The following is a 23,341-nucleotide window of genomic DNA, read 5'->3' as shown; positions in this document are numbered from 1 at the left end:
TAAATATTTATCTTGGATGGCAGAGCTGAGAGCTGAGCGCAGGAATCCAGCAGGCGTCTGCAGGACTAATATGTCAGGAAACATTGGGAGTGGAACGGACAGATAAACCTCTCAGGGAGCTTAACAGAAGCTTCACACTCACTCTGTAGTTACAGAGATACAGATGATCTGCTGTGGTGACACTGTAGGAAAGCAGCAGCACGACTTCTCTTGGCTTTGTTGCAAGGTTTTCCTTATACTGGGTGAGTAAATCGGGCCTGGTACTGGGAACAGAACATGGAAATACTGACACTTCTGCGTATGTGTGGGCCTTGGCACATGTGTGTGTACATTTGTACTTCACTTTTCTGAATGTAAAGATGGAGCTTGCACAGGTGAGACAAACAGGTGAAAACAACTGAGCCATCTGGACCTCATAGAAAGTCTTTTGTGCCTGATCTGAATGTGACAGACACAACCTAAGACAGTGAATAGACCATGCTATTATAATACGTGTGTCACTGAGGCCTATTTATTGAGACGGCCATGGAGATTGCCTCCTCTTCCCTTGCATGTAAAACACTGGAGGGCGGTGCCACTGAGCCTGTGCCTGTATAGGAATCTCTATTATTTCCAGCTGTGGATGGAAACTATTACTGAGTGCCTTCTCCCTGATGAGCTTTAAAGTGCATGCTCACACACACACACACACACACACACACACACACACACGCCTACGGACACTCAGTCAAACATTCAGACCCACGCTGAATCATTCACCCAAGATAAAAGACACCCTGTTGGCCTGAGAAAGAGAAAGAGAAAGAGGGAGGGAGAGGGAGAGAAGAGCAGCAGCGGTTCCCTCCTTCTTTTCCATTCACTTCCTCTCTCCCTCTGCACTGAGGACGCCTCACTGCTCTGCCTGCACTCGCCTGTAAGTACTGTACAACTTGTGCTGCCACTTTGCACCGCAACTAGAGCGAGGGTTAGTATCACAGGGAGGGAAAAGGAGTTTGCTGTCATTGTCATGTGACTGGCTTCGTGGTTTTGATTTTGTGGTCTTGATTGACATTTTGGTTTGAAAGGAAAGTGCCTCTGAGCATCATGTTGTTTTCCTTCATCCCTCAGTTTATCTCTGGAAACCACGGAGACAAACACGACAGGGCTGTTTATCACTGCTCTGTCATTGTTGTGACTGTTTTTCTATAGTTGAGCAACAGTTGAGCAGTTATATGGAATAGGGGCGGTTATGAGGAGGACTTTACTAGCAGATGCCAATCTTTTACTGTCTGTGGTTCAGAAGATGGTTATCACCAGACCTCTGTCCAAATGATGCCTCCTGTTGTGGCTTGTAGTTGTTGTTTCGGTCTGAAACATGTTGGTGTGTGAATATTTCTGTTGTTTGAAATGTACTCAATCATTTCTTCTTCACCAAAAAAATAAGCATCCTAAGAGCAGCAGGTCCCATGAGGATTTATGACTATACCAGAGATTGTTTATCCCAGAGTCCTGGGATGCATGCACAGCTCAGAAAAAAATGTTGTTTACCGCTAAAATAAACCCTGATGCTTTTGTGTTTGTTCTCAGAGACATTCCACAAGTGCTCCCTCAGAGCACGACCTGTGGTATGAATGACACATACAGCACTGTACTGTATGATCTCCTTAAAGTCATCAAGTGATGCAGTTTTTGAGTGTATAACAGGTATATGTCATGGTTTATTCCCTTGTTGGAATCTCTGCCTGTCAGGCCTTTTAATGACCTTCTTTTGTAACATACTGGCACATACCACTCGGTGGGATGGGACCTTTACAGTGTGGTAAAGGTCTGCTGGAATCTGTCCATCTCAGAAGGACTGAGGTAAAATATCTCGCCTCTCTCCTCCTGTTCTGACAATATTTCTCTGTAATAAAAAAGAAATGGGAGCTTGCTTTTGTTTAGAGACTGAGACAAAGTGAACAAGGATCCAGTGTGGGGAGAGGTGTCAGGTCCCGGGCCAAAGCTGCAATTGCCTCTTGCGTGATTACCTCATTTAGCCGCAGAGTGACAGGGTGTCAGATGTGGTCACAGCGGGGTGAAAGTCTGCTCCGGCGGGACACAGATTATGAAGGGAGCCTCTGCCTGAAAGCCTGCACTGCCCAGCTTGCCCCTCAAGTTCAGCGGCTCAACCGTTTGGCAAAAACAACCCAGTTAGGAGGACAGGCTCAGGGAATGGATATCTGCCCCGAGTTTCGCTCTACCGGGCCAGACCACTGAATTATTAAGAAAGAGCTGAGTCCTTCGATTTCAAGCTGGAACTGGCCAGCACACACCCACCCACCCACACCCACACCCCCACACACACACACACACACACACACACCGACATGCTCTTTTAAATGAATGGATAGACCATTGACTAGACCCTGTTAAATGTTAGTCCATGTCCTGTCTTTACTGTATTGCTAGAACCCAAAGTGCACAAGAGTAAGAGACTGACTGCACTTGTTAGCAGGCGGCTGCGTCTCTCACCTGCTCTGTGGACCTTGTAACTCAGTCCACCTGCTGCAGACTCAGAGCCAAAGCCAGCCTGTCAGCACGTTAGATTTCAGGTTTTGCACCGTTTGTCTTCATTGGCAAGAACTGCAGGCAAACTGGAAATCCTGGTTTTATTTGGGCAAGTACTGCATGCAGGAGCAACTTGCAAAAGTAAGAATGTGAGAATTGTGCTTCATTCGTCTTTGGCTGTTGTTTGCTCCGTGGTTTGATCTGCCATCCTGCCGGAATTTGAATTCTGACTGACTTATCTGTGCAACCTACCGCTTCTTCTAATTTGAATAATTTGAACATCGTTCAGTGACTGATTATTTCCTTCAACCTTGACATCCAACAGTTTTGCTGGTGTGTGTGTGTGTGAGATCAGGGGAGAAAAGTCAGTAGGGCTTGTGCTGTCTGTTGTGGACTGTATAATAATTTGTAGACTAATGACTCTGAAACACTTCCAGAGCTACTGGGGCAGAAAGAGCTCCTATTCTCCCTTCATGCCTTTTGGCTAGCCAGAGACCCGGCCTTTGCCATCACACACACACATAAAAACACAGGCACACAAAAGCAGAGGGAGGCATGGGAGAGATAAAGTTAGGAGTGGGTGTCATGGAGTCACTGGGCAGTGTCTGGGAGGTGGAGGTGATGAGCTTTGCATTCCCCTTTGGTTAACCCTGCGCTGTGAAATATCACCTTATCACAACAATGGGGCTGTTTGACTGGAGGAGGTGCCCCCGAACTGACAGGCCAAGAGCAGGGTGCCTTTTGAACAGGGGCCGAAGTGGGGTTGCCATGGTGATGCCTGTCAACCGGGAAGTCCTCTGCGGAGGCAGGCAGTGCGAGGGCTGAGAGAGAGAGAGAGAGAGAGAGAGAGAGAGAGAGATTGTGTGTCCTGGCTAGTTTCATGAGTGAGACAGAAGGAGCAGGGAGGGTGTGCAGCGTGGTTTACGTGCAGGCAGACAGCAAGAGGTGTGAGTTCACTTGTTGGTGCCACTTTTGAGGTGAGTACACTCTTTCCCACGGGAGCACAGATTTGAATCACAGGGAGGGATCTTAAACATTGGGACTGCAGAGACTTGTGGCTGCTTTCTTTTTAAGGTTGAGTAACCTGTCTGACTCGCTCACGGCTCCACAGGATTAGTGCTGCAGGCCTAACCACGACTACATTGTCTTAAAGGAGGTGATGCTTTTGCAGCAGTGCCTCTGAAAACAAGTCGACCCATGTGATCTGTGTAGTTTCGATGTTGAAACAGACCTGTGGGAGTTGAGCTTTTTGGTGAGAGCACCTGTGAGTTACAGCTGGAGCACAGAGAGAGAGAGAGAGAGAGAGAGAGAGAGAGAGAGAGAGGGCACTGTGGGCAGTGTTCCCCAACATGTCATCCCTCATTGCTCTGCCCAGTGGGTATGTATGTGTGCACAGGCAACTGCCAGCTGAGTTCCAGAGAGTCAGAGGAAATCATTTGTTCTGTCAGAGTATGTTCCCATCCTGCTGCAGGTTCCAAGCCGTACTGGCCCGAAATCAGGACGGTCCAGTCACCACCGGTGGCTCCCCTTACTGTCAGGGTGATTTCCACAGCCGGCCCTGAGTCCCTTTATGATATTACTGAGGGACTGAGCTGCCAGTCCTCATATCCACAGGCTGCACTCAGGTTTGAAGATGCAGAATGACAGGCATGAGGATTTGTGAGATTTTTCTGTGTATTCTCTCATGCTCTGTCTGACACATTATATTACAGTTTTACTTCTCCAAATCTTGAATGATGTGAGGTGTGTTTGTTGTAAGAGCAAATCTGATAAAACTGCACAAGCACTCCAGCTCAGTGTTCTTCTTGGAGAGAGAGGAGGCTTTGATTTATTGCCCTGCAGCTCCTCCTGGGAACACATTGCCTCTCCATTGACAAGAAGCACGCAGGGCTGACTCCCCCTGTTGCTCAGGCTGGAGGAGCACCATACAAGGAGGTGAAATACTTCCCACTTGATAAATGCGTGTATCCCCCAATAACCGCATATCATAAACTGGCGGCTCCAGGACCTTGTATGGGCTGTGTCCACACATCTGCTAAGTTGCAGAAGGGCAGCGATGGTTGTGTGATCAACCTCGCAGGACCTCTAACATCTCTCGCATAACTGCAGCGTGACTCATTTAATGTGTTTAGAAATAAATGCCTGTTTTGTTTATTCACCAAATGTGCTTTTAATCACCTTTTCACTACTTTTTAAGGCAAGATCTCTTCAGTTTTACCACCTGGTTATATAACTTGTTGGGCAGCAGTCACATTGTGTACGTGCAGATGGGTGATAAGACTTTACCCTTTAGTCTGTCGTGTTGTTCTCAGTGAATATCCAGGAAATAAGCACTTTATTAGCAGATCAGAATCTGTTTATGCTTTTTGAAGATTGTTCAATATGACTAAGAGTGTTTAAGGTCAAATGTAATGCAGGTCAGTGGTCAACCAAACAAAATGACCACCTTAAGCAAATATGAGGAACTCTGTGCAGTAGTTCCCACCTTATGGAGTCAATGATTAACTCTGCATTTGTCCTCTGCACCCTGCCCACAGAAGCAGAGAACAATGAATGGACACTTGTGCTAATGAATGGAGATCGGCTCACAAGTGACAGTTTTATTTGTTTTATTTAAGTCTCAAGACTTTCAGTCATCGTCCCTGTTCATCACCGACACATTCTCCACCGTCACTTGCTTGTATAGATGATTCATGGACATCGTGGTTCTCCCTCTGACCACGAAACATCACTTTTACTGACGGTGCACCGACAGGTCGCGGAAGTTCATGGGTCACCATTGTGACAGTTATTCATTACAGGGTGTGTGTGGTCACCTTGGCGGCCTTGTTCTGAGTGAGAACAATGCAAGACGCTCTGCATGTGGTGGAGAAGGAGGTCATCGTAGGTCAGGGTCTTCTCAGAGGGACCTGGTCGCATCCTTCTATGGAAGAAATTGAACGTAAGAGGAGGGAGATTTGATGACTAATGAGTGCTGAGGAATACTGACCGCAAGTTCACTTGCCGTCAGCTGACCTTGCTGTGGTGCTGAGTGAGAACTTTAAAGTGAATGGTTTTGTCTTTTCACACATTTTGAAGGTTTTGCCAGTTTCTTTTTTCTGCAATAGTGTTACTATTGCATTACAATTGTGTTGCTATTCCCGGTTGTGGAAACCTCCCATTGTGATTCACAGGAATCACAGGGGTGTGGTGAAGTTCACTGACCTTGTAGTTGCTGAGTAGGTCTGCTCTGGCTCAGCAACTTCAGATAATAGTCTGGTTCCTTGTGGGTAAAAAAAGGAGAAGAAAATATCCCTTATGCTTCACTAATGTAAATTGCTTTTTTTCTATGTATATCGCATCACAAATGTTTAATTTGATGATGTTGATGGAGCTGGATAGACAGAGTTTACAGAGTTTAACATCTGGCCCAGTGCTTCGAGAGACCGGATGAGTGTCCTGGGGACAGAGGCAGAGATTTCCATACTAAAATCCCCTGATTCTCATTTTGCATGTCCTCAGTTACCCTGTGATGGACTAAATGTAAAGCATGGGTAGAATACAACAGAAGAAAGTCTAAAGCAGGACATCATCTCACCTTCAGCTGAGGTGCACATGGGCCTTTTACGGCTCTGTTTTTCCTTCCATCCCAAGACTGATCCTGCGGTGATAATGAACCTCTCACCTAGCAGGGGTTTAGCTCATAAATATGTGGCCTATAAAGTTCATACATTTTAGAAAGATAGCATCAAGGCACTCAAACACCAGAAAAACCCAGTCTCCATGTGAAAGCTTCTAGCTGCCTCTGCTGTTGAGTCTCAGTAATTATGTAAGAATGCACTGGGCGTTCAGAGCAAACCCAGCGAGAGCCAGACTTCTGGACCGGGATTTTCTTGCTAGATATCGACAGTGATTTCTCCTTATTAGGTAGGATTGTGTTTGGTACTCTGGAAGGGGGAATGCGGCTGCTGCTGGAGGATTTCTCTGTTGGATTTCTCCCCAGAGAAATGAGACAGAGACACTGTCATGACATGAGCTTACTCATCAGGATGCTACATCCAAGAAGCAGGGCTTTTCAGTTTTTGGGCCTCTGAGTGGAGAGAGTTTCAATGTCAACTTTTTTAATAACGCAGTGAAAACAAAAAGTGGTTCATAATTCTAATAATATTAAGGCAAATTAGAATTGTGTTAATTTATTTACATAGGATTCAGTCAACAGGGGAATAATGAGGAGTTTCAGCAATGGTCAGATTCTTGTCACAGTGTTGTTTTCACTGCACGCATCCCTTCCAATAAATAACATTATTATACAATTGCAGTGTGTATTAAAGGGTACCACTGATTTTACACTTGAAGAGTACTACTCAGCCTGTGAAAACTGTTGTATAATGTCTTCTGTGGCTTTCCAAAGTTTGAAAAAAAATAACCCTGAAGATGTCATGAGGGGTATTGTTAGTATTGTTATCTCGGCTTGAGCTTAACAGCAAGTCTATGCTACAAATTGTAGTTTGAAAAAAGTGGGCATTTAGGAGGCAGGGAGGGTCTAATTAACAAAGATACTAATGGGCATTGTGGGAAATGTAGGATCCAGTACTTTTGAAGCTTGACCCATACTAAAGATTGCCCCTTTAATTCTACATTTTATTAATATGTCTTTAAATTTGTTTTAAGTCACCACACCCATTATGAAGTGAGCTGCAGTGGTTGCTGTGGATGCTTGAATGGAAGCAGTGTGGAGGTGAAAAAAATGCTCCTTTGGTTGTTCTTCAGGATTTCACTATCAAACAAACAGAGCTTGTTGAAAATGCCAATGAGTTACTCATCTAGTTATTTGTTCATCAGTGTGATGGGGCCTTTAAAGTGAATGGTAGCCTGCTGAGGGGAGATCTGGTGTGAATAAGAACCAGCATGTCATTGTAAATGAGATTACTTTAAGCCATCATTTGTGAATGTAGCTTGTTTGCAGTGTTGCCTGTTGTTAGACGGATAACCAGCTGGCTGTGAATGCTTTGGGTGGTGATGGGTCATCTGTCATGCCTGAGCAGTAATGGTATTGTTGTAGACGCAATCCTCCGGTTCCCATATTTTTTCTGTTATGTAACGCACTAGATAGGGAGATGATGACTCAGATGGAGTGACATCGTTGTCTGGAAACAGGGACACTGATTCTATCACCGCATGGCCTCTGTGCTGTCTCCTAACCCTGTGCAGAGACACAGAGTGCGTATAGTTTTCTTGGTCCAGACCACAATGATTATAGACTCTAATGCTCAGCTGCAAATGCCACATGGAAAACTCATCAGTGCAAATTGTGTTGGGCAGCTCTCAGCCTGTAGTAGCCTGGCTCACACTTGGTCAGTACTTTCTTTCCAAGCTACAAAGCCATAGTTTGCACCAGAACAGAAAATCTGTATATTAACCTCATTGTTTGCTTCAACAATTACTATCTCTAATGGTTTTTCCCCCAGATATGTTTTGACCACAGTCCGAGTGCACAAAGACTTAGAGTCACTAAATGTCTCTGCAGAGGCCAGGGTTGCAGGGATGCAGGGCTGTACGGTGGCTGTGGTTTCTATGCCAACACTGTTATTATGGGCCATTTAGCCACTGTAGATGAGAGGTGCCTGCCTCATGCAGGAGCGGAAATGGCCTCCCCCTCTTTCTCCCCGTGCCTTTGATGTTGAAACAGCAGGCCTAATCTGTTTTTCTGAGGGGCAATTGATTAGGAGCTGGTCTCCGCTTTCAGGAGCTGACCTTCTCCATCACCCAGCCCTTCAAGTCCAGCTTATTACAGCATTGCATGAGTGGGAAGAGTGAAGCGAGCATGTGAGTCACACTCATTGTTTTGGGTGGGTTTTTCCTTAGTAACAGGGAAAAGTGGGTGACGATAACTTTCCCTCTCTGGAATACTAGTGGGATGGGATAATGGAACAGTTATCGTGGCTGCCTGGATGTAAAATGTAATTTATGACAGGGAGGGCTTTGTCGTGCCCCACAAAACAAATGACTCAAAGGGTTAAAAAGGGCACGCCGGCAAGATTCAGAATAGAAATGTGAGGGATACATTCTTCAGACCTCCGGATTATTGTCACAGACATTGGTTGGATATCTCCAATGAAATAAATAACACATCTACAGCCCTTAAAGTCCCTGAAAACCTATTTTCTCATTCAGCTTGTACTGATGGACGCACAGTTTTCTGCCTAAATTAGAAGAGTTTAGGTTATTTCACACAAACGATTTCTGTATTTATGTCTGTGCTCTACTCACTGGTCTGAAGCTTCATTTAAAGCTCTGCTGGAGAAAAGTGATGTCACGTCATCAGGATTTAGCAACATTTGAATCAAAATGTGATGACAGTTGTGGTACAAGCACTGATGCGGATTGTTTTTTATAAATCCTTTCTTTTTACAAACTTTAGTTTGGATTGTTGCTTATTATTTAGTTATCCATATTTCATTTCATATAGATAAATCTAAGTGTTAAAACAAAGTTTTCAGGGGCTTTAATGCTTTTGATAACAGTGGGTAACCAATGTAAAATTATTCCTCCAGGACATTTCCAACAATTTATCCGCAATCATAAACTGGCATGAAAGGAAAGCTTTTATATCTGACTGCACATTTGGTAAAACAAGCCAATTGGATTTGAGGTCTGCCACAGAATAGTTTGCTCTATGAGTCAAGGCACAAAAACTTGTAACACACAAATAAAACATTATCATCTTGGTCTGCTTGGTCATACTCTATCTTGAAACATGGCTAATATTCTTGATAGGGATATTGCAACTGTTTTGGTATTTTAATTAAAATGAAAAGTGAAATTTCATATTAAAATGTTTGCATTTTGTTTGTTTTTGCAGATCATTTTGATGCTGGGCACATTAATTTGATATCTGTCACACAAGGACCATGACAGATCACGTGCAGTCTCAGGTAAAGCCATTTTTTTAAGCCATGCTACATATTGACATTTCCAACTGTTTAACAAATGCCATTGTCTTCAATAAGTTCAAAATCCAGTGTCACACAAGTGAGTCCAGCCCAGTGTCACAACAACATGCCTTTGGTACAGATAAGAGTTCTACCGTTACAACGAGGCACAGGGGCTTTCCCATGACCCCCGGCAACCACAGAGGGGACCAAAGCACCTGATTCATATACGCAGTGTTCCAATAGAGGAGCTAGAGTGGCCATCATGGGTGGGGGGAGTAAATAGATCACTATGGAGACCACAAGACCACTGCTGGCCCTGATGGACTTTGAGGTTGACATCGACGGCCCCTTCCCAACCTCTCTGGCCCCGGCTCCACCCCCTGGCTGGAGAATAGGGAGGCCTGGTGAATAGGGAGTTAATGGGCTCATAATGGTCCTCTCCTGTTTCAGTGCCCCCACTCTGCACCTTGAATGAGGCCTTTCTGCAGTTGTGGCAAGAGAGATGATGAAGTGGGTGGAACACCACTTCCCACTGGTCCTGCTTTAAATAAATTAGGGGCCTTTTCATCAGAGGCTCCCCCACAGAGGCCATTTATTCTCTGGAGAATAGCTGGGCTTCTAACAAGTTCACATGATCTCCCATAGAGAGCGGTGTTTACCCAGGCCAACAGGAGGACATGACAGGAGCAAAGTTCACACATTGTTTGTTCATCCATATTTCTGGTATCCTCTATGTTTAGCAACGTGTAGAAGTGGTTGGCGATCCAAATGGCTCCCAGATTACCTTCTCCAGGGAGCCTGGAGTTTCCTCTGGTCAGCAGATCCTAACTTCTCCAGAGCTGACCCATGAGGTGGTCATCTCTCCTGGACTTCCTACACCTCCTCTGAGCCCCTTTCGCTCCGCAGGGCTGCCATGTGGAGAGTTCAAGGTATGCAGAGTAATGTGTGTGTTTATAACAATGCTGAGGCGGAGTGCATGGAATTCAGTAAACAAGTGCTCCTCCCTGTGGAAAAGTGATGCATCACAGGCTATACATTCAGCCATGGACGTGTTCAGTTACATCACACCGCGATGCTTGTATCACTGACATACGTACATAATTCTGCTCTTCTCAAGGTGTCAGAGGTGAATGGAAGCGGACCAACGACTCTCAGTTTTGGATCTTACTATGGGCCCTCACAATTGCATGGTAAGGTTATGATTTTATTTTGTGTATCACACGAGTGCCTTGCTGTACAAGTCAAAAGACGTTTTTCAGGAAATAAATATTCATTTTAAATAAGCGAAGATGTTAAGCATCATGGGAAGCAACTTTGCATTTAATGTTTTTAATGTGAATGTGTAGTTTTAAACAATAGCTTGAAAAGGCAATGTTGTCTGAAGAAAATGTACGTGTGCTCGCTGCTGAAATTTTGCTGTTTAGACATTTGAAATAGTTGAAGTGGCAGTAAAAATACAAATCCTGCAAGGAGTTGAAGTGTAAACTTTGAAAAGAGTTAGAATGTTCGTTGAAAAGAAAGAGATGACCGCAGACAAAACATCAACTGACGTGTAACCACTGAAAGAAATTGAATAGTCATTTGTAGCGTAAGAGATGAAAGCAGTTGAAGAGTAAAAGATGAATGCAGTTGAAATGTCCGTTGATGTGTAAGTGGTTCACAATAGCTTGGACTTCTCTGGGTTTTATGTGATGAGGTAGGGTTTAAAAACAAATTCATGGTTGTTCACCTGAAATCTATTGAAATCAATAAGTAATCGAAACAATATAATTTCTGGAATCTTATTGCTGTGACTGTAACTCAGGCGGACTGTCCAATGGCGTCCAGAGCTCAGCCACTTTACCACGAAGCTGGACTCCCACCAGGGAGGAGAGGCTCATCAAATTCTCAGGAATCGGCCCAGTGGATGAAACTGGGATGCCCATCGCATCCAGATCAGTAAGACAAAGAAGCAGAATACAGTTTGATAATCAAACACCAGCTTTCAATTTTGTTGATTTATGTATTTATTGTTTTGCTTACATTCTCAACAAACATGCGTTCTACGTTGATTTGAGCTGATATTTTTTGTTGTTACTGCATCCAATGTGCTGTACTTAGTCTAATTTACCTTCTGCACCCTACCCTCTTTTCTTATACCAGAGTGTGAACAAGCCCAGAGACTGGTACAAGAGCATGTTCAGACAGATTCACAAGAAGCCAGAGGGTAAGTATGCTCCTCCTCCTCCTCCTCCTCCTCCTCCTCCTCCTCTCACAAACACCAGAGAGCATTCCTCTCTGTCAGTGTCAGGTACTACAGAGGAGATCCAGCAAACAGATTACTGCAGAGGCAAAATAAGACATGATGAAAGAGCCCTAAAGTCTCATGTAATTTCTACTTATTAGCCCTGACAATAATCCAGCTTCTTATCTCAGCCCCTCCTAAATCTAGCTGTTCATTTGTCTCCATTACATGTTGCGTAATAGAAGCACATTCCCTGTTATTTGTGTGGTTACTGGCACCATCGCAGCACTGAGGAGGTTTTAGCGGATTGCTCTGGATCAGATTTAGTGGAATATAAACTCCCTGCAAGTGTTTGTCTTCTAAAACAATATTGGATTTCAAAGCACTGAGGAGTATCGCTACAATGCAACTCACTGAGATGCTACTGATGATCTTTGATGGAGCAAAAAACAGGATTTGTACGTCTCTAAGTTTATTTGACAGCTGTATAGTTACCAGTTCCTTTGTTGATTAAATCTTTATGTACAAAACACATGATCAGCATATAAAATATGATGACTTTTTATAGTTTAAACTATCAAACCATATCTAAAGGAGTTCAAATTGGCTCCATCCTGACCAACTACAACATTAAAAGGCTGCTTATACTTTAATATATCAGTAAAAACAATCAAATTATATAATATAGATACTATACAACACTCTGAAAGTTCTTTATTTTTTATTTTTGATGCTTTAAGTACATAAAGTACATATAACTACATATAACTTTTACACTGTGGAATTACTACTTTTACTTTTGTAAAGGAAATAAAATACGCCCAGGTGACGTAAGTGTAGGTAGGTCTCACCTTAAGACAAATCCAGCCATATTGTCAGGGAGTATAAGATGTAAAAAAAAGATGTATCAGTATTATGTTTACATTGATTTATCTATGTAGAGTACTCCAGTGTCTAAAAAAAATATCTGTTGTCCTTGTTTCCCAAGAATCTGATCTGGGGGATTTAGAGCAGTGGTCAGCCGAACGTAAGTGAATCCACCACAGTCCACGTTGTTGTCCTATCCAGTTACATAATCAGTTTTTACTTAAGACTGATCTGCACTGATCCACTGATCTGCAGGGCTCCAGTTATCTGCCAACACTGAAGAAAGTAATGAAGCAGACAAGAATCTCTTCAGACTAACACCTTATGGAGCTCTGCCAGACTGGTGAGTTTACACTGGTTTGATGTACCTGCCTCAAGGTCACGGGGTGGCTTAACATATCGCAGCATGCACCGGAGAGAAGACATCACATGGCACATGCAGACAGATTGACGATCACTGACTTTCACACCTTTAGGCAATTTAATAAAGTCTTGAGTCAACCTGAGCTGCATGTTTTTTCACTGTGATAAGAAAGTTAAACCCAGGGGCCCATAGTTTGAGCATGCACACTGGAAGGCCTAGAGGCAGGAATCAAACTTAAAGGAATAGATGGACATTTTGAGAAATATGCTTACTCGCTTTCTTGCTGAGAGATAGATGAGAGGATTGATACCACTCTCGCCTCTGTGCTCTAATTATGTCTAAATATGTAGCTACAACCAGGAGACGGTTAGCTTAGCTTAGCTTAGCACAAAGACTGGAAACAGGGGGAAACAACTGGATTTGCGCAGTAGCTTCTTGGGGTATCCGCTGGCAACCTCACAGTGACAAAAAGGATTAAACAAATGAGATAGAACGATGTTATTTAGTGAGCTTGAGAGGTGCTGGTAGTGCTGTTTTTTTTTTAACCTTTGGACAGAACCAGGCTAGCTGTTTCCCCCCATCTCCAGTCTTTATGCTACGCTAAGCTAACGTCTCCTGGCTAGCTTCAGATATGAGAGTGGTATTGATCTTTTCATCTATCTCTCGGCAAGAAAGCGAACAAGTGTATTTACCAAAATGTCAAACAGCTAAAGATACAAGAAATTAAATACTTTCACCTGTAAATTCAACTACTGAAATACAGTGTTTTAAATGTTTAGCAAGAACGGAGATTTAGCAGTATACTAATATTTATGTATGTTTCTTTGAATGTATTTTTCAGCCACTAGTAGTAGAATACACACTAATATGGATTTATTCCTCACATCAGAAAAACACTGCAGGTGATGTCTCATGTGAATACCAACCAAAACTCAGGCAAAGAGCCGTGGAGGGAAAACGTGTGGGACAGACAAGTTTAGATTTGTTGCTACAGGCACTCACAATGAAGCCATGATTAAGTTGCTGTCCGTGGTGTGTGTGCGTTGGGGTGTTGTGTTTCAGGAGTGAGGATGTAGATAAGCTGTCAGACCCGGGAAAGCAGCACCCTCAGCCGAAGAGCATATTCGACTTTGAGCCTGGAAAGAGCACCTCCTCAGAAAGCCACAGCCAGGTACGACCTCACGTGCAGTCACAGTTTTTTAATAGGCTGTGATATCACTCTGATTCCGGCAGAAAAACAGTGATTCTTTATCCTCTACATTTATCCAGCATTGTTCAGCATGGCTCTAATCGCTGGAATTCCTTGTGTAGTCTTGCACTGTTTTTCCAGCGTGGGGCTCAAGAACAGGTTAGAGGATGGGCACCTTTTCTTTAAGGATTATAGTCCAAGTCCTCATATTTCATCTTCTCATGCGAGGTAACTTGTGAGTGCGGTCATCCACAGTGTACCTGCTGCTTACCTGCACATGTGCTCACCTATTCTTTTTGTTCAGAGGATCCAGCAGGCTTCCAGATTTCATTCATTTAGCTTTTCAGACAAGAAAAGACATGATCTAAGTATTTATGTTGGCGTTTCTATCTGGTATTGTATTAAAAGTCAGTGATTTACAAGCTGCTGAGGCGCTGACACTTTGACTCACATTTATTTACCACGGGGTGATGATTTATTGTCTTGTGTAATCTGCACTGTCCAGGAGCTGTTGTAATTGAGTGTGCAGCCGTTTGTATGTGCCTCTGTGTTTTAAACACCCCGGGTGAGTTACAGAGCGGCGTCTCTAAAGTTTTTTTTTTTTAATGGCTCTTGCAACAATGTCCCAGATCTGGTGCATATTGTGCCTTGTGTCTGCGCTTGTAGAGAAAAGGAATCTTTGTTTCCACTCCCCCACGGGAGCTGAGGTGTCTTGTGATCCGTATTATGGCGTTAACCTCTTGTTGTGTATAATGGCTCACAGCATGGAGACTTATTTCATTTCCTCTTTATGACAGCGGCCTATGTTCTATCCCCTGGACAGCGTTTAGAAAACCAGCACACAGACCATATCAGGTGTTGTGCTGCTTCACAGTGACATTACAGTCGTAGCGGGGATGGCTCCCAAACTGAGGGGAAGGCCCTGGCATTCAGAGAGACACATTCAGCCAAGGTTTTACAAAAAAACCTGAAAATGGAGCAGGGGGTATGTGGTTCTCGCCAGCAGAGCCTTTTAAAGTAATGCTTGATAGAATCAGCATGGTGTTGAGCCTTTGAAAAGAGAGGGTGAACGTTGTACTGGCTAGCTAGTTAAATCAAGTTCACAATAATATGGACAAAAGAAATATGTGGGTGTTTCCTTACACCTCTGCTGGCATCTTGACATCCAGCCAGTGTCCAAATGTGGTATGACAAGCTGTAATTAGTGTACTGAGTTCCCTCCATTTTGTTAAACTCTGTTCACTTATTTTTTTTACCTTATAAATGTAAGATATTGAAGATGTTTAAAGATTGTTTTTTAATTGCCTCTATATCCGTCCGTGAAAGCTCCATCTGTCCCTACTGACCCCAGCTGTACATGTCAGCTTCATTATTTCCCCAGACACCCAAAAACACAACCAATGGAATAATATCAACTGCAATAAAACACAACTTTATTTAGGAGTATGCATCATGTGAGCACAAGGTAAACTAAAGAATTCCTAAAACTAGATTTTAACAGATTACAGGCAACCTATAGTTATGGAGTGAACCTGAGGGTTTGAACAAGATCAGTTTGATAACAATGTTATGACAAAATATACCTCTGTTCAATGTTGTTTTTTCTATTTTCTTCAGGTTCATTTATCCCCGAAGAAACAGCCTGAGAAACCAAAGTCCCCTTCAATTGAGGTGAGCTACTTTTCAATTTCTGCCTTTCTGCATCCGCTGAGGAAAGGTTTCATCTCATAAATCATTGAAAAGGGACACCATTAGCTGAAAATCACATTGTTTCAGTACACTGTATTAGTGCTTTAATTTTGCCCTTCCAACTCCATCGTTGCTCGGGGCTCAGGCCAGTCTGGTCTCCGAGCTGAGTCGATTTGAGGCTGAGCTGGACTCGGAGATCCAGGGCCTGGAGAGGAGACTTTCCCAGAAGAAGCAGCGTCGAGGCCGGGGTGAGGTACTGAGCCCCCCTCCTGACTCTCTCTGCTGAAGCATCCCTCCTCCCCACACACCCCAATCTAGCAGAATCCTCACCCTAACTCCCCCACTCTCAATGAAGGCCGCGTGTCTCAGTGAGACCCTCTCTGCTTGCTAGCTTTGACCACACATGTTGTTCTTCCTCTGTGACCTGGATGACAGCCCTGGAAGCCAGGGCCTGCCTGCCTTGCACTTGGATTGATCTGCTATGTTAATCACCTGCCTGCAAGTTCCCCCCACCCACACACAAATTTTGGCTGCCAAAAAAAATGAAGAACTTTTGCAATCAGTTTCCTTTAAATCATGTTTTTTTGATCATGATGTTCAGAACTTCCCTTTGCGATCCCACAGTGCTTGTTTTAGAGAGCGACTTGGATGCGACCCTGCCAAAAATGTTGCTGATTCTCATGCTCTTCCTGATTCTTGCGTGATTAAACTGGCTTCGAAGGCTGTGATTTGACTGAAATCACAGACAGCTCAGACAGATCGTGAGTGGTGTTGTAGCCTGAGGAGGATAGGACCCAGGGGATTTCTTGCTCCTTTGGGAGTGGTCAGCACCTCTACTTTGTCTGAGTTGTTGTGAGATTTCCTCTAAGCTGTGAGATACAGTAGGCTGCAGGGAACAAACTGTGTTTAATGTTCACTCTGCTTTCAGGAGGCCAGGGGCAGGGATCCAGTAACTGCACCAAAGACCGGGACTATAAACTACAGGTCAGTGACAACATTACCAAAGAAAGCAATGAGGAAAGTTGCTTTTTTATCATTCGAGGTGCATTTTTCTACAACAGATTCTGCATTATAGTCTGACTTTTACCTCTGTTGTATAACATGACAGTGGTCAATGATAAAACATATACCAGTAAGACTATTTCAAGTAGACTTGGCGCTTTCAGTACTGGCTATGGATAGTACGTGTTTATTGGCACTTTTTTTCCCTTTGCTTGTTTTTGTACAAAGCTGCAAAACTCTTGTTTTCTCTTCATGTTACTGTCATAGCAATGCAATTTGTTCACCGGCAAGTGCGCAAGAAGCCGCATGAGAAGTTGAAAGTAGTTTTAGGGATAACTGAGTGTAAACAGTGCTGTTGATAATGATGTTTAGCAGGCTGTGTGGACTGTATTATAGAGGCACATGCAGGACAGGTTAACGGAAAGGCCTGGGTCAATCACCACATGACAGACCTCCTCTGAGCCCAGCACCCAGCCTCTTAATCCACTTTGATATTGCTTCATCAAGTGGGAGCAACTGCCCATTGCTTCCTGCTGTTTTAAGAAACCCAGCACTGTGATTGGATGGCACAACCATTGATACAGTGCGAGGGTACCTGTTCTGTTAGCTGATCAGGTGACTGTTGAACTTTAACAAGTTCAAGTACAGTGTTTGTTACTTCAAACAGCAGGCAGCATTCCACATTTCTCACCATGTGTGTAATGCTTTCTGGGAGGATTCTCGCTGTTGTTTGCTAAGTTGAGTTCATGGGTTTTGACCTTTTCTGACTTGGTGGGTTAAGGGGCTTTTTTTTAAGAGCCTGTTGCTAAGGACATGGGAAATATATCATACAGCAGCAAGATTTTATGGGCGTCCAGCTGCAAATAATGGAATACAAAACAACACTGTCTGGAAATATGCAAATGAGCTCAGAGGAAGCCAGGCAGGAAGCTTTGGGTTTTGGATTAATTATTAACCCAGAAACAACTAGAGTCATGGTTCTGATCAGGAATGGTCTTTCAGGGCTGTAAAGATCATTTAAGCTCCAAACTTCATCTAAACCAGATTTTCAATTCAAGGATAACATGAGTCACTGAGTCTCATCTGATGGCCTTCTAGCTGTCTGATTATTTGTCTCATCCTTGTCCCAGCATGTGAAAACCAGCAGCTACAACCAGATGTGTTGTACAATAAATCTGCTGCAGAACTGGGCTGTGTGTATTTCAGTATGTGTGTATTTCACTGTCTTTTGATGTCATTAGACACTGACAGTAATATAAACATAAAAAGCTTATATATTCTTCACTTTTTCAGCAATTCAGCAGCATCAAAGCAACCCGTCCATCGCTCTGTTGGCACATCATCGACCTCTGCTCCCACATATGGTAAACATGGACTTTCTTCTTCTTCTTTTGGCTCTGCAACACACATGCACGTTGTGATTTTCCCACCGACTCTCCCATGGCTTTGATAATGATAATGAGAACCTGAGTAGTTTGTAGTCTATTTCAATCAGTAGTATCCGTAAGTTGATCATGTTCTGCTCTTCCTCTTCCTTGAAAACACTGACCCATCAAGAGACGTGCACTTTCAGTGAGCAGGCCACTCATTCAATCAGGCAACATATATCTGATGAAAGCTTTCAGTAATCTAATACATTTTGAAGGTCCCATGATTCTCTTCCATTGCATGCTTTGTTTTCTGCTCTGGTATTTCGCATTTTAGATGAGGCTGGTGTGAGCATGGAAAGGTTTTGCAGTTTTTTTCCTACAGAATCAGAAGGTCCTGTAGATGGGTGGGGAGGAAGCCCACAAAAATAGGAAGTGGAACTCGGAAGACCTGATTAAAGATTAGCTTTATGCAATTGTTTTTCCTGAAAATTTAGAGAGGGTCTGCCTGAATCATTTTCAATGTAGTTGTTAAGCTTTTGATTGCCTTTTCATCCCAACACATTCAACAGCATTTACTGACAAACAACACAAACAAAAGTGTGCACGTTTTAGACTCCGCTCATACCATTGTGCCTTTACTTTGTTCCACAGTAGAACGTCTTTCCCCTGCAAATGAAACCATGGAGCTCCCACCTAAGAAAGAGGAGAAAAAGGTAGGTTTTTAATACTTTCTTGTTATCTAAAAAGTTGGAGAATCTTTCAAAAAACTGTTTTGTTTTGTGTTTTTTAGTTATGTTGTGAATTGTTCACATATTAACTGTATCTCTACAAATCTTACCAAAACACAGAATGATTTGCTTGTTTTTCCAGATGAAAGCAGCGCGAGCCAAGTTCAACTTCCAGGCTCAGTCACCCAAGTGAGTTACAGTGTGAGCTTATGTAATGAGTATGCCATTTCCTTTCTTCCATCATTTACATTTCTGAAAGAAGACTTCAAGTTATAGCAAGATCAGATTTAAAGCTCTGGAGTCTAAATTCTCTTCATTATGGACGTTTGAAACAATCAATACGTTTTGAACTTTGAACTTGAACTCGTCTAATGGATTTACATTTTGTGTGTGTCATTATCCTTATTCTTTTCTTCAGGGAGCTCATGCTGCAGAAAGGCGACATTGTTTACATCCACAGGCAGGTCGATGCCAACTGGTTTGAAGGAGAACATCACGGGAGAGCTGGCATTTTCCCCACATCTTATGTGGAGGTGAATTTCCTCATGTCTCTCATTTGATGCTATGTCTCTGTCCTGTTGCTTTGTACCCTGTGATTCCGGTTCAAAACTCATTTTTCCTCTGTCCTTCATAGATTCTGCCCCCTACAGAGAAGCCGACTCCTATAAAGTGTCCCACTTTACAGGTGTTGGACTACGGGGAAGCTGTGGCTCTGTTTAACTTCAACGCTGACCTACCTGTTGAACTTTCTTTTCGCAAAGTGAGTAGAGAGTAAGATGCTCTCCCTCCACATAGAGCCCCTGTAGATGTTTGTATTGGGACACATGAATCTGTTGTACAAGTCAGTTTCTGGCTGAAAATCTTATTAGCAAAGACATTTTGACATTCTTTCTGAGTTAGACGAGAAGATTGATACCACGCCCATGGTTGTATGCTAAATAGGATGCTACCAGCAGCTGGTTAGCTTAGCTTAGCATAAAGTCTGGAAACATCTAGCCTGACTGTAACAAAATCCACCTACAAACACCTCGAAAGATCACTAATTAACATGTTAGATTAATCTGCACAAAAACTGTGGAAAAATGACTTGTTGTGGTTGTAAAAACATCTACTACATTTTTAAAGGCCTGCATGATAAAGACACCTCCATAACTATCATGTTAGAATGGACTGATTACTATGTGTAGCCAATATGTTAAATAAACTTTAGTATTTCATTCTCATTGGAAAAAACATATTTTTCTCTGTGTAATATCTCATTTTTGTCCTCAGGGTGAAGTGATCAATATAACCAGGCGAGTTGACGATAAGTGGTTAGAGGGGAGGATCTCAGGGACCAGCCGGAGTGGCATCTTCCCGGCCAATTATGTCCAGGTCAACAAGATGCCCCGCACCAAATACTCCACGGACGACTACTCACCTGGCCCCTTGTCTCCTGTCTCCCCTGGACCTCAGAGTCCAGGACGTCCACTCCACTCACCCTGCTCGCGGTCACCATTATCCCCTTTTACCCCCACTTCCCTCAGCCCCAAACCCGAGCACTCCCCCCTGAAGCCATCTTCCCCTGTACCTTATGGCAGCCCAGCCTCACAGTCACGCTCCCCCACCCAGACACCCGTATCCAAAGAAATGGCCAATCGGTGGCCCCACAGCACCTCCAAAGCTGCTTCACCCACCAACCAGAACAGCCACTGGACCGAGACACACTCGGCTAACCAGAGCCCCGCGGCTCGAGCTGTGTCTCCTTCCACTCAGTCATCAGCGTCTGTACACAGAGCGGGAGCTACTACAGCGAACACACCCAGACACACTGACCCCTCACAGGTCTGCTCTCACTGCCTGCCTGAGAAAGTCACTGCATGTCCACACCCATGGTGTTACTGTTTGTGTTGATGGGAATGTTGTTCATCATCAATACTTATTTCATAACATGAGGTTTCTATTTCTTCCAGGGTGCAATACCAAACAAGGCTGCTCAGCCTAATCCACATGTTAACTCCCTGCCACACACACAAGCGTCAAACAACCCTGGTTCATCGGTGGCGCCACGCCAACCGTACGTCTCCAGATTTGTATTTGTTGACATTGCTGCAGTACAGACCAAGTGTTGCAGCTTTGGAATTTGTGGCTCAGACCATTTGTTTGTCTGTTTTTTCTATTTTAGATATAAAGCTGTTTACAACTATAAACCACAGAATTCAGATGAGTTGGAGCTCAGAGAAGGAGACATTGTGCAAGTGATGGAGAAATGTGATGACGGCTGGTTTGTAGGTAAGGAAACAAGAGATTTATTTTTAATAAATGTAATGAATGTAATTCTTAGTGTATGTTACTCTCTCAGTATATTTCCTGTGGAAACAGCATAGTGAAGCGGGACATTATGTGAAGATGGGTGACAAATTAAAGAAAACAACAAGTGTCTTGGTTTTGGGCCACCACAGGTGTTTTTGTGATGGTGGTGGCACACACACGTCGCTCCAAAACCTCCGATAGGTGTTTGTTTGTAGTCAGTTTAGGTGACTCTGAAGGCCATGCTTCACATATTTTGTATACTCAACAAAGCATTTAGTGAGTTGTATTTCTTTTTTACTTTATTCAGGTTTTTCCTTTAATTTGTCACCCTTCTGTAGATTGTACACCAATGAGGTATCAGTTAGGGACAGTAAAGAATAGGCAAAAAAAATCAATGATGGAGCATCTACTGACACCTCATTAGGGAATCACTGTGAAAGAATTGGATTTTACGGCAGGTCTACAGTCTACAGTATTAAAAAATCACACAAGTATTAAATTAAATTTCATAAAAATTGTAAAACAAAAGTTTTTTAGGCAACTAGGTATTTTTGTTTTTATATCAATATAACAATAACAATATCAGAGCATTCGGCAGTGTCAGTTCCCCCTCTAGTGGACATCATGAAACATTGCAGGTGTAATTGGCACAAGGAACCTCAACGGTACATTGTTTAGGTTTTTAGAACATATGCATACATTTACTTGTTTCTGTTGTGTGACCACAGCGTGTGCTCTGTTCTCTGTAGGTACGTCAGAACGGACTCATGCTTTTGGGACTTTTCCTGGGAATTACGTGGCACCGGTTTGACTTCCTCACTTCCTGCTTGCCCCTGTCCACCTGGACTCATAAGAGCCCAACCGACCACTTAAACTCACTCCAACAGATCCTGATTTGACACCCCAGCCCATTTCTTCATCCCAGTTACACACTCCTACATCTGGTTTAGACAGACCTGCATGTTCTCTCTGTTTCCCAGAACAGAGGTGTAGGCAGGGACATTGAGTGGTTTCTCACCTCACCTCCCTGCATGTGTGCATGTGTGTGTGTGTGTGTGTGTGTATGTTCCACTGAGAATTGGAGAGTGCTTTCACACACACCACTTGAGAGGAAAGAATGAATGCTGATGATACTGTTTCAGACGCAAAGAATGGACTTTTTTGTTCCACAACTATTTGCAGCTGCAGGAAATTTGCATTCCTTCCCACTGACCAGCGCTGTTCCTTCTGAGGTCCTGATACAGTATGACGCTGCATTCAGCTTTTTGTCACCACAGTGCCATCACAAACCACTGCAGCTGAGAATTTTGAATTAGGGTGGCACATTGTTCTAGCATTTCGATGGATTAATATTTCCTTCAAATATCTTCCTCAGATTTTCTTTCAGATCTCTGAAAATACCCTGGGCAAGTTTGAGGAAACAACATGAACATCTGTAGATATTGTGCTTAAGCGCAGTGAGGGCTCGGACATGTCAAGATAAGTTTACAGCCCTTCACAAGGCTATACAGAAGAGCAGGTATAACTAATGCATGTACTGCTTCCTTAAGCAAGTTATTCGTGAGAGAATATTTGGCTTTTTTTCTTAAGCCATGGAGGGGAATGCCAAATGTGGAAGTGAAGAGATAGATCATGTTCTGTGCTGTAATAGAAGTTGCTTTGCTCTGAAATTACATTTCAAACCTCTGTAAGTTGTCAGCTGTGTTGAAGTTAAATGTAGACAATGCCTCCACAGCAAATGGTTGAATGACCTTTTCAAGTATTTGAAGTAATGCTTTAAGTGCCAAATTCTCCCCTGAAGAATCCCAGCTCACTTTATTTCTGCTACATTTGCTACTACTGCTTTTATAATGTTTTCGCTGCTTACCGGGTTAACATTCTCACTTTGACAGTATTTCCAAAACCACTTACTGTATGTTTTTGTACCAGTGCAACCTTTGACAAGTGTCTAATTAGAAATCCTCATCATGAAATCATTTTGCAATTTCATATGATATATTCATGATTTCTCTGTAAAAATGAATCATATTTAGTAGACACGGGAGATGATTGTACAGACTGTAACCTTTTATCAAATTGAAAGTATAATATATATTTGCTTATAAAACAATGTATCTCATATGTATGGTACGCATTTTTTTTTAAAGCAATTAAACATTACAGAGTGATACTGAAA

At 43.1% G+C, this 23,341-nt stretch overlaps 1 protein-coding gene across 6 annotated transcripts; it reads left to right on the top strand.

Annotated features, from left to right (window-relative positions):
* Positions 1-157: 157 nt before the first annotated feature.
* On the top strand, positions 158-23,341 carry sorbs3 (sorbin and SH3 domain containing 3). Of its 6 annotated transcripts, none has more exons than XM_070904721.1 (21): positions 158-242; positions 9,368-9,440; positions 10,181-10,369; positions 10,558-10,630; positions 11,245-11,378; positions 11,583-11,646; positions 12,653-12,691; positions 12,787-12,874; positions 13,958-14,066; positions 15,702-15,755; positions 15,919-16,026; positions 16,702-16,757; positions 18,069-18,139; positions 18,797-18,858; positions 19,016-19,062; positions 19,292-19,406; positions 19,508-19,633; positions 20,146-20,697; positions 20,826-20,929; positions 21,038-21,144; positions 21,915-23,341. In XM_070904721.1, the coding sequence occupies exons 2-21, from the start codon at positions 9,417-9,419 to the stop codon at positions 21,974-21,976; spliced, it is 2,184 nt and encodes a 727-aa protein (XP_070760822.1). In that variant the 5' UTR covers positions 158-242; positions 9,368-9,416; the 3' UTR covers positions 21,977-23,341. The 6 variants fall into 6 exon arrangements, with proteins under 6 accessions (XP_070760822.1, XP_070760825.1, XP_070760823.1 ...); XM_070904724.1 differs by lacking the exon at positions 158-242 and adding an exon at positions 881-913 and having other exon boundaries at positions 20,146-20,247; XM_070904722.1 differs by lacking the exon at positions 158-242 and adding an exon at positions 881-913 and having other exon boundaries at positions 22,541-23,341.

The sequence above is a fragment of the Enoplosus armatus genome, chromosome 4 (assembly GCF_043641665.1).
Source record: "Enoplosus armatus isolate fEnoArm2 chromosome 4, fEnoArm2.hap1, whole genome shotgun sequence".
NCBI classification, from domain to species: domain Eukaryota; kingdom Metazoa; phylum Chordata; class Actinopteri; order Centrarchiformes; family Enoplosidae; genus Enoplosus; species Enoplosus armatus.
This window is presented reverse-complemented; position numbering and strand designations above follow the sequence as displayed.